The sequence below is a fragment of the Salmo trutta genome, chromosome 11 (assembly GCF_901001165.1).
Source record: "Salmo trutta chromosome 11, fSalTru1.1, whole genome shotgun sequence".
Taxonomy (NCBI): Eukaryota; Metazoa; Chordata; class Actinopteri; order Salmoniformes; family Salmonidae; genus Salmo; species Salmo trutta.
In genome coordinates this window covers 9,775,003-9,792,552 of record NC_042967.1, presented here as the reverse complement: position 1 = coordinate 9,792,552, position 17,550 = coordinate 9,775,003, and the positions used below count along the sequence as shown (strand labels likewise).

The window sequence follows — 17,550 nt, the reverse complement described above, 5'->3', positions numbered from 1 at the left end:
TTATGGCATGTTTACACTATAGAAGATAGAAGGGGGGGAGGGAGGACATCAACTGTACTGTCTGGCATCCTCTCAGACTGTTGTAAAGGATAGTGCTGGGGGTGGGGAAGTTGTGTGTGTGTGTGTGTGTGTGTGTGTGTGTGTGTGTGTGTGTGTGTGTGTGTGTCTCTGTCTCTCTCTACAGGGTGATTCAATGCTCCGCTACTGATTAGCACTCAGTGAAAGCTGTAATGACCTGGGAAGGAGAGCTATAAGTAAATCTAGCTACCCTCCCCCTGCACACACACACACACACACACACACACACACACACACACACACACACACACACACACACACACACACACACACACACACACACACACACACACACACACACACAGACAGTAGCTATCTCCACAGGACCAGACCCATTGATTAAAAACTCATCTAAACGGTCCACTGCTAGCTGGGCCTGCCTAAACAACTTGACTTTTCTCCTCTTTTTTTAAACAATTTTTGCCGCAGAATAAATTTGCTGCTGGCCTGTGTGTGTGATGGTGGGCAAAGTGTGTGTGTGTGTGTGTGTGTGTGTGTGTGTGTGTGTGTGTGTGTGTGTGTGTGTGTGTGTGTGTGTGTGTGTGTGTGTGTGTGTGTGTGTGTGTGTGTGTGTGTGTGTGTGTGTGTGTCCAAGCGTGCGTGTATGTGTGCGCGTGTATGTGTGCTGTGTGAGATTTATTCACTCAGTCCCCTAGTATCGATCAGGCTGATAAGCCTCAGAGGGGAAAGGCCCTGGCACACTGTGTTATGTGTGCTAAACAGGGAGATGTAAGCCCACATGAATAACAATAGGCCTCTGTGTGTGTGTGTGTGGGGAGGGGAGGGGGTGTTTGGATCACGTATGATGTTGTGCGTGCATAGCGGTGACGAGAAAAGGGAATTGGTTATTTGACGTGGTACTATACAGTGTCGTACTGTGGTGTTTATGAATGTGCTGAGTGAAAGTTGTCTAATGTGTTATTTCCTGTCAGTCCTCTAGCGTGATGTGTATCTCAGGATATCTCTGTCTCCGCGGCGTCCCAGAGCTGCAGCGTACAAAATAACCACGTCTCTAAGTAGATCATCTCTACGTGTTGTTTCTCCCCAGCCTGGTGTCCATCATCAGAGGCCAAGTCCTGACGGCAGACGGGACCCCCCTCATAGGAGTCAATGTTACCTTCGTCCACTACCCCGACCACGGATACACCGTCACGCGCAAGGACGGCATGTAGGTCCACGTACACACACACACACACACACACACACCACAGACTCTGGTCTCCCTCACCACTGACACCTCATACAGTATTTGATTTATGTTGTGTTTTCAGGACTGGTTGATTGAATCATCATGAGTGTGTCTGTGTGTGTATATGCGTGAATGTTTTTCTGTGCATCGGTGAGTGTGTGAGAGAGAAAAGAGAGAGAAACCACAGTGCGTTTCTTCTCCCGTCCCTCTACGACTCTGTCTCACAAATCTCCCAAAATCGTCTCTCTCATGCAAATGTAATCTCAGCAGCTTCCCCCCAATGAAAAAACACACACTCACAAACCCCCTCCCCCAACCACACCCCAAATGAAAACCCTGCGCCATTTAAATGTGAACTGGAGGGCTGTTTAAAATGCATTGAATTTACAAGGGCAGAATCAATTAGCCTGCGTCATTCTAGCGCAGGGCACAGAACACACACACACACACACACCTCCACTACACCCTGCCCCCCACTCCCGGTTCCCTGGTGTTATTACAGCGAGTGTTCCTGCAACCCTCAACACCAACCAGGAAATAGGAAACGCAGTTCGAGTCACAAATAGCACCCTATTCTCTATATAGTGCACTACTTGCTTCCCATAGGGCTCTGGTCAAAAGTAGAGCACTAGATAGGGAATAGGATGCCATTTGGGACAGAGGCGCAATCACTCCCAGGCCCCAGCCCCATCAGGACCTTTTATTACACCACCCGCGCCCAATTAGATTGTGAAGCAGGAGTGTTAAGGGCAAAAGTGCAAGCCGTGATATTTGGTGCTCCCTGCCTCATTGAGAGGAGGCTCTGTGTGATTGCTGGGAGTGTAATAGGTTGAATCTCTAGGGCGAGGCTAAGCTGCTAGATTGCAATAGGTGTGTGATGGCGACCACTGTGGCAAATTGAATACATGATGTTGCACAATCTTCCACACCGCAGGTTGCGATGTATCCAGCCACTATGTCATGCCCCTGTTACTATAGACTGAATAATATGGAATCATTTATGTTGTTGTAATAGACTGAATATACTGCCATGCCACTGCTAAAATAGACTGAATATACTGCCATGCCACTGCTAAAATAGACTGAATATACTGCCATGCCACTGCTACAATATACTGAATATACTGCCATGCCACTGCTACAATATACTGAATATACTGCCATGCCACTGCTAAAATAGACTGAATATACTGCCATGCCACTGCTACAATATACTGAATATACTGCCATGCCACTGCTACAATATACTGAATATACTGCCATGCCACTGCTACAATAGACTGAATATACTGCCATGCCACTGCTAAAATAGACTGAATATACTGCCATGCCACTGCTAAAATAGACTGAATATACTGCCATGCCACTGCTAAAATAGACTGAATATACTGCCATGCCACTGCTAAAATAGACTGAATATACTGCCATGCCACTGCTACGATATACTGAATATACTGCCATGCCACTGCTAAAATAGACTGAATATACTGCCATGCCACTGCTACAATAGACTGAATATACTGTCATGCCACTGCTAAAATAGACTGAATATACTGCCATGCCACTGCTAAAATAGACTGAATATACTGCCATGCCACTGCTAAAATACACTGAATATACTGCCATGCCACTGCTAAAATAGACTGAATATACTGCCATGCCACTGCTACAATAGGCTGAATATACTGCCATGCCATTGCTACAATATACTGAATATACTGCCATGCCACTGCTACAATAGACTGAATATACTGCCATGCCACTGCTACAATAGGCTGAATATACTGCCATGCCACTGCTACAATAGACTGAATATAATGTCATGTCACTGCTACAATAGACTGAATATACTGCCATGCCACTGCTACAATAGACTGAATATACTGTCATGCCACTGCTACAATAGGCTGAATATACTGCCATGCCACTGCTACAATAGACTGAATATACTGGCATGCCACTGCTACAATAGACTGAATATACTGGCATGCCACTGCTACAATATACTGAATATACTGCCATGCCACTGCTACAATAGACTGAATATACTGCCATGCCACTGCTACAATAGGCTGAATATACTGCCATGTCACTGCTAAAATAGACTGAATATACTGTCATGCCACTGCTAAAATAGACTGAATATACTGGCATGCCACTGCTACAATAGACTGAATATACTGCCATGCCACTGCTACAATAGACTGAATATACTGCCATGCCACTGCTACAATAGGCTGAATATACTGCCATGCCACTGCTACAATAGGCTGAATATACTGTCATGCCACTGCTACAATAGACTGAATATACATGCCATGGAACTGTCATTACCAAAAGTATGTGGACGTGCCTTCAAATTAGTGGATTCTGCTATTTCAGCCATGTCACTGAGCTCTTCAGCACACAACCATGCAATCTCCATAGACAAACATTGGCAGTAGAATGGCCTTACTGAAGAGCTCAGTGACTTTCAACGTGGCACCGTCATAGGATGACACCTATCCAACATGTCAGTTTGTCAAATTTCTGCCCTGCTAAAGCTTCCCCGGTCAACTGTAAGTGCTGCTATTGTGAAGTGGAAACATCTTGGAGCAACAACGGCTCAGCCGCGAAGTGGTAGGCCACACAAGCTCACAGAATGGGACCACCGAGTGCTGAAGCACGTATCGCGTAAAAATCCAAACTGCCTCTGGAAGCAAAGTCAGCACAAGAACTGTTCGTTGGAAGCTTCATGAAATGTGAATGCACCAATTTGTAAGTTGCTCTGGATAAGAGCGTCTGCTAAATGATGTAAATGTAAAATGTAAATGTAAACGGGTTTCCATGGCTGAGCAGCCTAAGATCCTAAGATCACCATGCGCAATACCAAGCGTCAGCTGAAGTAGTGTAAAGCTCGCCGCCATTGGACTCTAAAGCAGTGTGAACGTGTTCTCCGGAGTGATGAATCACGCTTCACCATCTGGCAGTCCGACAGACAAATCTGGCTTTGGAGGATGCCAGGAGAATGCTACCTGCCCTATTGCATAATGCCAACTGTAAAGTTTGGTGGAGGAGGAATAATGGTCTGGGGCTGTTTTTCCTGGTTCAGGCTAGGCCTCTTAGTTCCAGTGAAGGGAACTCTTAATGCTACAGCATACAATGACGTTCTATCTAGACGATGCTGTGCTTCCAACTTTGGGGCAACAGTTTGGGGAAAGCCCTTTCCTGTTTCAGCATGACAATGCCCCCGTGCACAAAGTGAGGCCCATACAGAAATGGTTTGTCGAGATCGGTGAGGAAGAACTTGACTGGCCTTGACCTCAACCCCGTCGAATGCCTTTGGGATGAATTGGAACGCCGACTGCGAGCCAGACCTAATCGCCCAACATCAGTGCCCGACCTCACTAATTCTCTTGTGGCTGAATGGAAGCAAGTCCCCACAGCAATGTTCCAACATCTAGTGGAAAGCCTTCCCAGAAGAGTGGATGCTGTTATAGCAGCAAAGGGGGGACCAACTCCATATTAATGCCCATGATTTTGGAATGAGATGTTCGAAGATCAGGTGCCACATACTTTTGGCCATTTAGTGTATTTAAGCAGTAAGGCCCAAGGGGGTCCACACCTAAGGACTGTGCTTAGGGACGACGCATCGCGGAGTACCTGGATTCAGCCATAAGTCGTGGTATGTTGGCCAAATACCACAAACCCCCGAGGTATACGGTCTCAAACCCCCATGGTATACCGTCTCACATACCACTGCTGTCAGCCAATCAGCATTCTGGGCTGGAACCACCCAGTTTATAAATAACAATATATCTGGTCGTAACAGATTGAATGCTGGTGTCGCTGCTTGTCTGTGCTTGCGTGAGTGTGTTCTTTTATCTATGCATTTTGTGTATGTGTTGCGTGTGTGTCTTCACACGTCACCCCGCCAGCCCCCTCCAGACACAGAATATAGGACAGGACTTAAGGGACCTTCTCTCTCTTCCACTCGGATGGTTCGCCCTATAGACCTGCTACATGTTAAAAGACAAAGTTAGCTAGCCAGACGGAGCTCTCTCTCACCACACACACACACACACACACACATACAATAATAATTGGCCCCATCATCTTATTTTCAGTACAGGAGAAAGAACAGAAACATGTTTTGTTCTGAGATAAGTAGTAGAGAGGAAGAGGGAGAGATATAGCAGGGAAGGAGAGAGAGAGAGAGAGAGAGAGAGAGAGAGAGAGCCTCAGGTTGGACAGACTAGACAGGAGAGACAATTAGAACAGAACGGTCTGATCACCCTTCATCCTCACTCTACCTCCATCAGTGTCAAAGATACGGAGATCTCTTTCTCCAGGGCCCAAGAGCAACCAGGAGGAAATGTGTGAACATGTAACATGTCCTTTCTACTGTCTGTGTGTGAAGGGGGGGGGCCTGTGTGTGTCTGTCCATCCGTCTGTCCGCCTGTCTCTCTGTGTGAATGTACATGCCTGCGTGTTTCTGTCACCACCTCTAACCCCATCTCTCTCCATCTCTATCCTCATCTCTCTCCATCTCTCCAGGTTTGACCTGTTGACCAACGGTGGGGCCAGTCTGACCCTGAGTTTCGAGCGGGCTCCGTTCCTGATACAGTACCGCACCGTGTGGATCCCCTGGAACGTCTTCTATGTCATGGACACCCTGGTCATGAAGAAGGTGAAATATAGTTGATAAAGATATTTCATTAAATGTAATTGTATTGAGTCTTATTGAATTCCATTGAATTTAATTTAATCATATTGAATCGTATTGAACTGTATTGAATTGTACTGAATCATATTGAATTGCATTGACTCACAGTGACTCATGTTAAATTGTATTGACTCATATTGAATTGTATTTAATCAAATTCAATTGTATTGAATTGTGTTACTCATATTGAATTGTATTGACTCGTATTGAATTGTATTGACTCGTCTTCAATCATATTGAATCGTATTGCAGGAGGAGAATGACATCCCCAGCTGTGACCTGAGTGGTTTCATCAGGCCCAGTCCTGTCATCGTGGCCTCTCCCCTCTCTACCTGCTTCAGGTCCTCACCAGAGGATGGGCCCATCATACCTGAGACACAGGTGAGACATACACATCATCATACACACATCATCATCATACACACGTCATCATCATCATACACACATTATCATCATCATACACACATCATCATTATACACACATCATCATCATCATCATCATCATACACACATTATCATCATCATACACACATCATCATCATCATCATACACATTATCATCATCATCATACACACATTATCATCATCGTACACACATTATCATCGTCATATACACATTACCATCATACACACATTGTCATCATCATATATACATTATCATCATCATACACACATCATCATCATCATCATACACATTATCATCATCATCATACACACATTATCATCATCGTACACACATTATCATCGTCATATACACATTACCATCATACACACATTATCATCATCATACACACATTATCATCATCATACGCACATTATTATAGGGGCGGCAGGTAGCCTAGTGATTAGAGTGTTGGACTAGTAACCGAAAGGTTGCAAGATTGAATCCCTGAGCTGACAAGGTAAAAATCTGTCGTTCTGCCCCTGAACAAGGCAGTTAACCCACTGTTCCTAGGCCGTCATTGAAAATAAGAATTTGTTCTTAACTGACTTGCCTAGTTAAATAAAGGTTAAATTTAAAAAAATCATCATATATACATTAGCATCATTATACACACATTATCATCGTCATATATACATTATCATCATTATACACACATTGTCATCATCATACACACAGTATCATCATCATACACACATTATCATCATCATACACACATTATCATCATCATACACACATTATCATCATCATACACACATTATCGTCATCATACACACTTTATCATCATCATATACATTATCATCATATATACCTTACCATCATCATACACACATTATCGTCATCATACACACTTTATCATCATCATATATGCATTATCATCATCATACACACATTATCGTCATCATACACACTTTATCATCATCATATACATTATCATCATATATACCTTACCATCATCATACACACATTATCGTCATCATACACACTTTATCATCATCATATATGCATTATCATCATCATACACACATTATCATCACAATATACATGATCATCATCATATATACACTATCATCATCATATATACATTATCATCGTCATATATATACATTATCATCATCATACACACCTTGTCATCATCATACACACTTTATCATCATCATATACATTATCATCATCATATATATATTGTCATCATCATACACACATCATCATCATCATATGCACATGATCACCGTATATGCATGATCATCACCATGTATGCATTATCAATAGCGTATATACATTATCATCATCATACACACATTATCATCATCATGCACACATTGTCATCATCATACACACATTATCATCATCATACACACATCATCATCATACACACATTATAATCATCATACATACATTATCGCCATATATACATGATAGTCATCATATATGCATTATCATCAGCATATATACATTATCATCATCATACACACATTATAATCATCATACATACATTATCGCCATATATACATGATAGTCATCATATATGCATTATCATCAGCATATATACATTATCATCATCATACACACATTATCATCATCATACACACATTATCATCATCGTATACGCACATGCACACACACACACAGAAACCCAGACTAGTTGTACTGAATACACACACTTTTCCACAAACGCGTTATACCTAAGACTCAAGTTAGGTGACAGAGGAGAAAGAATACATACAGTACATCAAACACCCACTGTACACACACCTCACAACACGGTCAGCTAGGGTTCGTCCAGTTCACTCTACCCTCTCCACAGACCCACTCTGTACCCTCATCTGTTCAACTCTCCTGTTCAACTCTCCTGTTCAACTCTCCTGTTCAACTCTCCTGTTCAACTCTCCTGTTCAACTCTCCTGTTCAACTCATCTGTTCAACTCTCCTGTTCAACTCTCCTGTTCAACTCTCCTGTTCAACTCTCCTGTTCAACTCTCCTGTTCAACTCATCTGTTCAACTCATCTGTTCAACTCTCCTGTTCAACTCTCCTGTTCAACTCTCCTGTTCAACTCATCTGTTCAACTCTCCTGTTCAACTCTCCTGTTCAACTCATCTGTTCAACTCTCCTGTTCAACTCTCCTGTTCAACTCATCTGTTCAACTCTCCTGTTCAACTCTCCTGTTCAACTCTCCTGTTCAACTCATCTGTTCAACTCTCCTGTTCAACTCTCCTGTTCAACTCATCTGTTCAACTCTCCTGTTCAACTCTCCTGTTCAACTCATCTGTTCAACTCTCCTGTTCAACTCATCTGTTCAACTTTCCTGTAGTGTACTGTAAATTATGTGTACCTTTTTTCCCCGAGGGAGACGTTTATGAATTTCCTGCCTGGGCTGCGGACAGTGGAATTATGACATTAACACGTCATGGTATTTTGCAGGAGTTGTTGTCCCACAACCAATCAGCATCCAGGATCCAAACAACCCGTTTTCTAATGCCCCATAACACCCCACACTGCTTCACCTCAAACAGCCAACTCAGTTGGAACGGGAGGCCTCACAAAAAGCTGAGCCGACCTTTAATACTTGAAGTATAAAAGCACTCCTTTAACAGCCCAGTGAATACAAGGTCTAGAGATTTTCTAACTGTTTGCACAGATGCTCTTGTTTCTTTCAAAGAGGAGAAGCCTTGATGAAGAGAGAGAGCATTTAAATCCATGTATAGTCTTTCTAGCCGTGCCAGACACGGTGTGAATTGTTATGAGGGTCTCACACGCGCTCGCGCACGCACACTCATTCGTAGATCAAAACCCAGGGTTTACCATTATGGCAGTATCACAGGCCAATCTGTGCAGAAGAGCATCTTCAGTAAAGCTGGTACAGGGGGCCAAACACATGTTTTATCTGCTCCAAATGAGTCCTCTCTCTCTCTCTCTCTCTCCTCTCTCTCTCTCTCTCTCTCTCTCTCTGTCTCTCTCTCTCTCTCTCTCTCTCTCTCTCTCTCTCTCTCTCTCTCTCTGTCTCTGTCCTCTGTCTCTGTCTCTCTCTCTCTCTCTCCCTCTCTCCCCCTATCTCTCTCAACTCTCCTGTGCGGCCAGATAGACTTTGATTCCTCTTGGCCCAACTTCTGTCTACTCTTCTCTGGCACTCCTTCAGTCTAAAGCACTACTTTAATAAGGCTGTGTTCTGCACCATCAGCCAAACAATACACACAGACATAAACACACACAGATATAAACACACAGATATAAAGACACAGACACACACAGACATAAACACACACAGACAGACATAAACACACACAGACACACACACAGACATAAACACACACAGACATAAACACACACAGACATAAACACACACAGATATAAACACACAGATATAAAGACACAGACACACACAGACATAAACACACACAGACATAAACACACACAGACATAAACACACAGATATAAAGACACAGACACACACAGACATAAACACACACAGACAGACATAAACACACACAGACATAAACACACACAGACATAAACACACACAGACACACACACAGATATAAAGACACAGACACACACAGACATAAACACACACAGACATAAACACACACAGACATAAAGACACAGACACAGACACACACAGACATAAACACACACAGACAGACATAAACACACACAGACATAAACACACACAGACACACACACAGACATAAACACACACAGACATACACACAGTAACACAAACACACACTGAGAAACGCAAGCAAGCAGACACAGGCACACACATAATACACAGAAACACTCACAGACTCTCTCATACACACACAGAGACAAGCACACAGTAACAGGCACCGTGCCCCGGCCCAGCCAGTCCCCAAACGATCCGGTCCTGATTTGAATTAGTTCCTGTTCTTATGAGCGGAACTATAAAGCTTCAGAGCTCGTGCAAGGAGAGGCGGATGGTGAAGGAGGCTAATGTTTTATAAAGGGACGCAGGGGTCGGACAGCTATACCCCAGGGGCCTTCACCAGGGGTGTGTGTGTGTGTGTGTGTGTGTGTGTGTGTGTGTGTGTGTGTGTGTGTGTGTGTGTGTGTGTGTGTGTGTGTGTGTGTGTGTGTGAGGAAAGGAAAGAAACACAGTAAAAGGAACCCAACACGAAGCCGTACCAAAGCAGTCAGTCACAGAGAGTAGCTAACTGGTAACAGACCTGTCTACTAAGAGTCCTCCTTGGAAGAGAACAGTCTTGCTGAAGAAAGTACTTTGGATTACACACACACTCACACTTGGCTGTTATGTGGCTTTGGGATCACACGCTATTGTGTGCTCGCTGTTCCACAGGAGAACAAATGAGAGCAGAAGACCAAATAAAGGTTAGCCAAGTGTGTTCAGTTGGAGCACAATGAGACAGTGGTTCTCAGTGTCTGGATGAAACCAATAGTCAAAATTCTCCAGGTCCCAGAACCCAGTACATAGGGGTCGTTGTTACCCAGAAGAAAATAGTTTGGGCAAGGTCACTCTGAGGCGCTACACGTGGAACTCTCACAGAGCGATGACACTGGAGCACTTGATCGCTTTCCCATGTGTCAAACAGAAAGAAAAACAGACAAATATAAATAGTGAAATCTATTCAAATCAAAGTTGTAAGTTAAGCTAAGGTTTATCCCCGGAGAAATACTGTAGAAAACCTTTTTTTCCTCCCCAAACAAATATGGACACTTGGGTGAGACATTTGGCATGACTCTAAAATCTTTCTGCGTGGTGATTTGAGTCTAGATATTCCTTTTAGAGATGTTTACACTATGTGATGTTGGTGCACACCAAATCCAGTCTGAGGGGGTAGCAGGGTCATGGGATTGACTGTAGCCTGCGGTTGTTAGCTGAACACACACACACACACACACACACACACACACACACACACACACACACACACACACACACTGAGCTGCAGCCTTAGCTGTCTGTAACAGTTGATCTGGATACCAACAGTATAACGGTGTAGTCTGTTGCTATGTTTTCAGCCTATTAGTTTGGATAGAGGTAGTGTATTGGTTTAGTTGGTTTAGTGGATATTGCAGACATAGCTCTCTCTCTCATATCTGCTGGATTACTCTGAGTTGACGGATCCTTATCCAGATCAGACACACACACACACACAATCGCCTCTCCAGTACCACACCGTTCCCGTACAACATAAAACTGCACAGCCATGACATTACAAAAGTATGTAACAAAGGTTTTATAGCAAAGGTTCTGTTGAGGTGTTTTATCCAATAAGATGTCTTGGCAGTACTTGTGCCACCATAGCGAACTATTGACCCAAGCCCAACCTATGGTATTATCCAATGTGTGTTATTAAAGGATTGGTGCTTTTAAGGGGATACTTTGGGATGTTGGCAATGAGGTCCCAATCACATAGTATCCCTTTAAGATACGGCGCCAGTCCATTACCCCCATAGCCATATGTTTTCATTACACTTCCCCTTTAATGGCGGGTGGCACTTCAAAATAAAGCACCCGTTTATTGTTTGATCTCGGCTCCGCTCATTAAACCCTTTAATGAATTACCAGTTGGTATTATTATATCCTGCAGTTAAAAAATGGCCCCCTTCTAGATTGCAAAAGATAACACACACAAGAAAGCAGACACACACACACACACACACACACACCAGAAAGCAGACACACACACACACACACACCAGAAACCAGACACACACACACACACCAGAAAGCAGACGCACACACACACACCAGAAAGCAGACACACACACACACACCAGAAACCAGACACACACACACACACACACCAGAAACCAGACACACACACTCACACACACAAGAAAGCAGACACACACACACACACACACACCAGAAAGCAGACACACACACACCAGAAAGCAGACACACACACACACACACCAGAAACCAGACACACACACACACCAGAAAGCAGACGCACACACACACCAGAAAGCAGACACACACACACCAGAGAAGATGTAATAACAGAGTGTTTCTATCAGGAGTTAGTTTAAAGCCAGGAGAAACATGTTCTTAGGCCAGACGTTGTAGTTAGAGCTAGCTGGGGAGACCAGGGTGGGGTCCGTTCGCTGGTGGAGTGTGTTCAGGACACACACACACACTGTATGTGCAGACACACACTGTTTACCCGGAAGAAAACACACCCGCTGCACATGGTAATATTAAGTGTGTGTGTGTGTGTGTGTGTGTGTGTGTGTGTGTGTGTGTGTGTGTGTGTGTGTGTGTGGGGGGGGGGGGGGGGGGGGGGGGGGTAAACCCGTGGTGGCCTAGCCACTAAATCTGTTACCTTTTACCTGTCACTTTTTCCACCCTCAATTTGTTTTTCATTTTGATTGATTCCGTTGTCATTGGGCGACCATATTGGATATCAAAGGCTCGTTGAGACCCATGTCAAGCTTCCCTCTCCCGTCTAATGAAAATACAGACTGATCCAATACTTCTGGGATTGAGACAAGAGAGAGTAGAATAAGGAGAGAGGGAGGAGAGAAAGAGAGAGAGAGAGAAGGAATAAGGAGAGGGAACAGGGAGAGAGAGAGGGAGCAGGGGGAGACAGAGGGCGAGAGAGAGAGAGACGGAGAGAGAGAGAGAGAAGGAGAAAGGAGAGAGAGGGAACAGGGGGAGAGAGAGAGGGAACAGGGGGAGAGAGAGAGGGAACAGGGGGAGAGAGAGAGGGAGCAGGGGGAGAGAGAGTGAGAGCGAGAGAGAGGGAGCAGGGGGAGAGAGAGGGAGCAGGGGGAGAGAGAGAGAGAGAGCAGGGGGAGACAGAGGGTGAGAGAGACAGAGAGACAGAGAGAGAGAGAGAGGAGTAAGGAGAGAGAGGGAACAGGGGGAGAGAGAGAGAGAGAGAGAGCACGGGGAGACAGGGGTCGAGAGAGACAGAGAGACACAGAGAGAGAGAGAGAGAAGGAGTAAGGAGAGAGAGGGCACAGGGGGAGAGAGAGAGGGAGCAGGGGGAGAGAGAGCGAGAGAGAGGGAGCAGGGGGAGACAGAGGGCGAGAGAGACAGAGAGAGAGGGAGAGAGAGAGAGAGACTCGAGCTAGAAAGTAAATAAGTATTGAGTGATAGGTCTTTGGAATCTGATGGACTTAATAAATACCCTCAGTGCATGTGATGTGTACAGATTTGAGGTCATATTCCATTTAATTCCAACCTCCTCATACCCTCACTGACTCACCCTCCAAATCTCAGCCAGGGAGCTCTTTGGCCCCTGCTTTGAAAAGAGGGTGAAATGTGTTGATGTTAGGAGAGGTTAAAAACAACAGCGAGACCTAACACCCAGGGCTTTCTGGAGCATCACACTAATGAAAAGACAGTGGATAGACAGGGAGGAGCTCTGCACACACACACACACACACACACACACACACACACACACACACACACACACAGTGGAGGCGCTCTGAACAGAAGATAACCCCTGCTTATAGTTATATGAAACAGCCTTACGAGGACAGTCACTGCGCTGACAAAACAGGCCAGGGAGATCTCTCTCTCTCTATTTTCCTTCTTCCCTTCTCTCCAAATAGTTTTCACAGATGAATGAATAGCGTTCTTGACTCCACGTGACCTCTCCGTTCTCTTGTCACTTTGCCACACCACCCAGAGTGTAGCTGTACTGAGACTCTTCTGAACCCTTTCGGCTTTGATGTTCTCACTGAAAAGTGTTCAAAGATGACATTCTCCACTCCAGTCCCTCTCAGGGTGTGCTAAGATGTACTAACCCTTCTTGACCCACTCTCCTTTGATGTGTCCCCCCGTTCCCGTCCCACCCCCCCAACAGGTCCTCCAGGAGGAGACGTCCATCCCGGGCAGCGACCTCAACCTGCTGTACCTGTCCTCGCGAGCGGCCGGCTACAAGCCTGTCCTCAAGGTCACCATGACCCAGGCCAGTGTGCCCTTCAACCTCATGAAGGTAGTGCTTTCTTCTTTAGGTGTAACTAAATTGTGACTGGCATTGCTATCGCCACAGGTCGTGTAGGTCTTACAATACAGGCCAAAATACAGTGAATAGATGTTTTTTAATAAATGCGCTAACACAAAACCAAGGCTACAATTTATTTTGATGTCAAATGCCTTTTGAGTGCGAATTGTACAGTCAGTCTTACCCTAGCTGGCCATTATAATGCCCGTCTGAAAATGTGTTTATTCCACAATCTATTCCAGGTGCACCTGATGGTGGCGGTGGTGGGGCGTCTGTTCCAGAAGTGGTTCCCTGCCCAGCCCAACCTCTCCTACACCTTCATCTGGGACAAGACAGACGCTTACAACCAGAAGGTCTACGGCTTGTCTGAGGCAGTCGGTGAGTACCGCGGAGCGGGCCAAAGCACACGCTACGAGTTAAAGGGAAATTTAAAGCATGTTCGACTTCATATTCATCCTCTCCAGCACCAACCCAACATCAACGTGTGTTCTAGGTTTTGTGGGGAAAAGACGGAGGGAGATAAATGTTTCAAATGACGTCATCGGTGTGCAGCGTGTGATTTTAACCAATTGCCTACTAATTGTCTGCTAATTGGTTGATGATGTCACTGGAAACACTTATCTTCCTCTATTTTTTTTTACTGCCAAACATAGCAACGTGCCATTTTCACACACGTTGATGTTGGGGTGGTGCTGGAGATGATGAATATGGAGTTGAAACATTTATAAATGTCCATTTTAAGGTTGATTTATCCCCAAAGGACCGTTCCTCTTGGGCACGAAAGGTGACAGGCAGACACACATAGTATTTCTTCAGCGAAGCTATCGTACGGCATACTCCTTTGTCCGCCTTTCCTAAGCCCGTGTAGAGCACCTACATTACATGTGCCTTTCGCTTAAACAGCTCTTTGTAAATGCTAAGGGAGTCCCTAACAGGCTGCTGTCAAAGAACTGACTTCCCTCAGATGTGTGTGCTGAACGGTTAAGGAAGTGTTTTGGTTTAATACAGACCGTTGAGGCCTTCAGATCGGCCTGTGTGATGTCTGTCTTCACGATGATATGCTAATGCGTTCCACACAAAAAACAACTGCTGCTTTTGGTTGTTCTTCACTTTTTTCCTTCCGGTGTTTTCTTTTCACATGTGTATGATGACTCCGCAGCACAAAAACCACCGCAGAGAGGAATAACGTTGTTCTTGTTTTTGCACACACTCACACACAGACACACACAGACACACACAGACACAGACACACACACACACGCACGCACGCCCGCCCGCACACACACTCACACACACACACACACGCACACACACACACACTCTCTCAGCTTTCTGAAGGTCATGGCGAAAGGTGTGGCTTCGTTCTGACTAAAATACAGCCGGGGGTTAGAGCTGCTTCTGGAGAACGTTGATGGTTGTGCTCACAATGAAATCCCTAAACACACTTGTCACCGTACGCTCAAGCTGTTCCAGTGCCTGACAGGCAGGCAGACATGCAGCGGCTTGTTATTTTCAGTCCTGGGGGATTGGGGAGGGAGGGAAAGGAAGTTGGCCAGTGTAAAACTACCCATGTTTCTCTCATATGTAAATAAATACAAAATGACCGCCTTTACATAAACAAACTGTTAGACGGTATAGACGCTGCAGGGTTATTATTGTTGAGTCTAATGTATTCTTGCTTTGCCAGGAAGGAAGAGATAGGAGGAGGATTTGGAGGGTGTTATTAGAAATGGACCAGGTCATATTGATTGATTGTTCACCTTCTAACCTTCCCTTCGTCAGCATTTGTTTTTTTTCCAATTGCATTACGCCTGTCTGGTAATTTGGCCTGCGCCATTATTGATCCATCAGAGGGGGTTTGTCGTAATGTGATCGGCTGAAGACAGATAGGAGTTTAAAAAGAGCTGTAAGGGAGATGATTATCAAGCTTGGGAAAGTTATGTTATTACAAACTGAGTGGAGCTGTTGAGGTACGACGGCAGAGATGAATTGTAATTGTGTAAGACGACTAATTAGAATCAAAAATAAGTAACACCAATAACATTGTCTCGGCTTATACTCGTCGTTAGTCAGTTGGAGTCTTGTCATTAACAGTATCTGTGCTAACCCGATGCCCTCCTTCCTGTTCCTGTTGTAGTGTCGGTGGGTTTTGAGTACGAGTCGTGTCTGGACCTGATCCTATGGGAGAAGAGGACCGCCACACTGCAGGGCTATGAGCTGGACGCGTCCAACATGGGAGGCTGGACCCTGGACAAACACCATATACTGGATATCCAGAACGGTAGGAACATGACCGCACACACACACACCAAGCACACACACACACACACACACACACACACCAAGCACACATGCGTGGACCTCCCCACACACACACACACACAAACAAACTCACATTTACACACATGCACACACACACACACTCATCACCAATGACTGTATATGTGAGCCATGTGACCATATTGTTTCCCATGTGAAGACTCAATAGCGCATTGAAGCCAAGTGAAGTCTATTAAGATGGCGTCTCATGGAGACCTAAACATGCACAGTTTGAACTAGCCCAGGAAGTGACGTCGCAGGCATGGCTCAGTGCTGCCCCCTCTCATCGAGTAACTCAAGTTGAAGGCCGACCGGAGTACTGCAGGCTGCCATTAGCAACTAAATGATCCTTATAACTGCGATTTTAAAATAATATCTGATGCATTAGAAGCAATTATTGGTACCATGATTGTTTTCGGAAAAACCTTTCATTTACAGGAATATTGACCACGAAGGAGGATCCTGTTTTCTGCTAACAATGCCTGCAGTGCCACAGTCGGCGTTTGAACTTCCGTGGCTTCAGTGAGAAGGAGCAGTCTTTCTCCCCTGCTCGTCACACACGTACAGATTCCCCCACCACCTCTACCTCCAGCTTAATGCCTATCCTGCAGCCGCAACTCTAATTCATGCCTTATTCACCTTTACAAGCTACCTAAGTGGTACCTTCTCAACAGATTTACACAGGGCTTATCGTTATTCGCTGACATAAGCTTGTTAAACAGGAAGCTCAACAGCACATCAATTACAGGTGCTATCTATCGTACAGACACGGTGAGGAGCTTTAAAAACGCTAAGTCACATCACAGTAGACAGGAATGAATCTGTGTGTGTGTGTGTGTGTGTGTGTGTGTGTGTGTGTGTGTGTGTGTGTGT

At 44.9% G+C, this 17,550-nt stretch overlaps 1 protein-coding gene across 9 annotated transcripts in view; it reads left to right on the top strand.

Annotated features, from left to right (window-relative positions):
- LOC115202196 (teneurin-3) overlaps positions 1-17,550 on the top strand; it is a 425,097-nt gene that overhangs the window by 353,613 nt on the left and 53,934 nt on the right. For all 9 annotated transcript variants that reach the window (XM_029766158.1, XM_029766159.1, XM_029766165.1 and 6 more), the window contains 6 exons: positions 1,127-1,246; positions 5,804-5,936; positions 6,225-6,353; positions 14,218-14,349; positions 14,601-14,736; positions 16,496-16,639. In XM_029766158.1, coding sequence (XP_029622018.1) covers positions 1,127-1,246; positions 5,804-5,936; positions 6,225-6,353; positions 14,218-14,349; positions 14,601-14,736; positions 16,496-16,639 — 794 coding nt within the window. The remainder of the gene's footprint in view (positions 1-1,126; positions 1,247-5,803; positions 5,937-6,224; positions 6,354-14,217; positions 14,350-14,600; positions 14,737-16,495; positions 16,640-17,550) is intronic.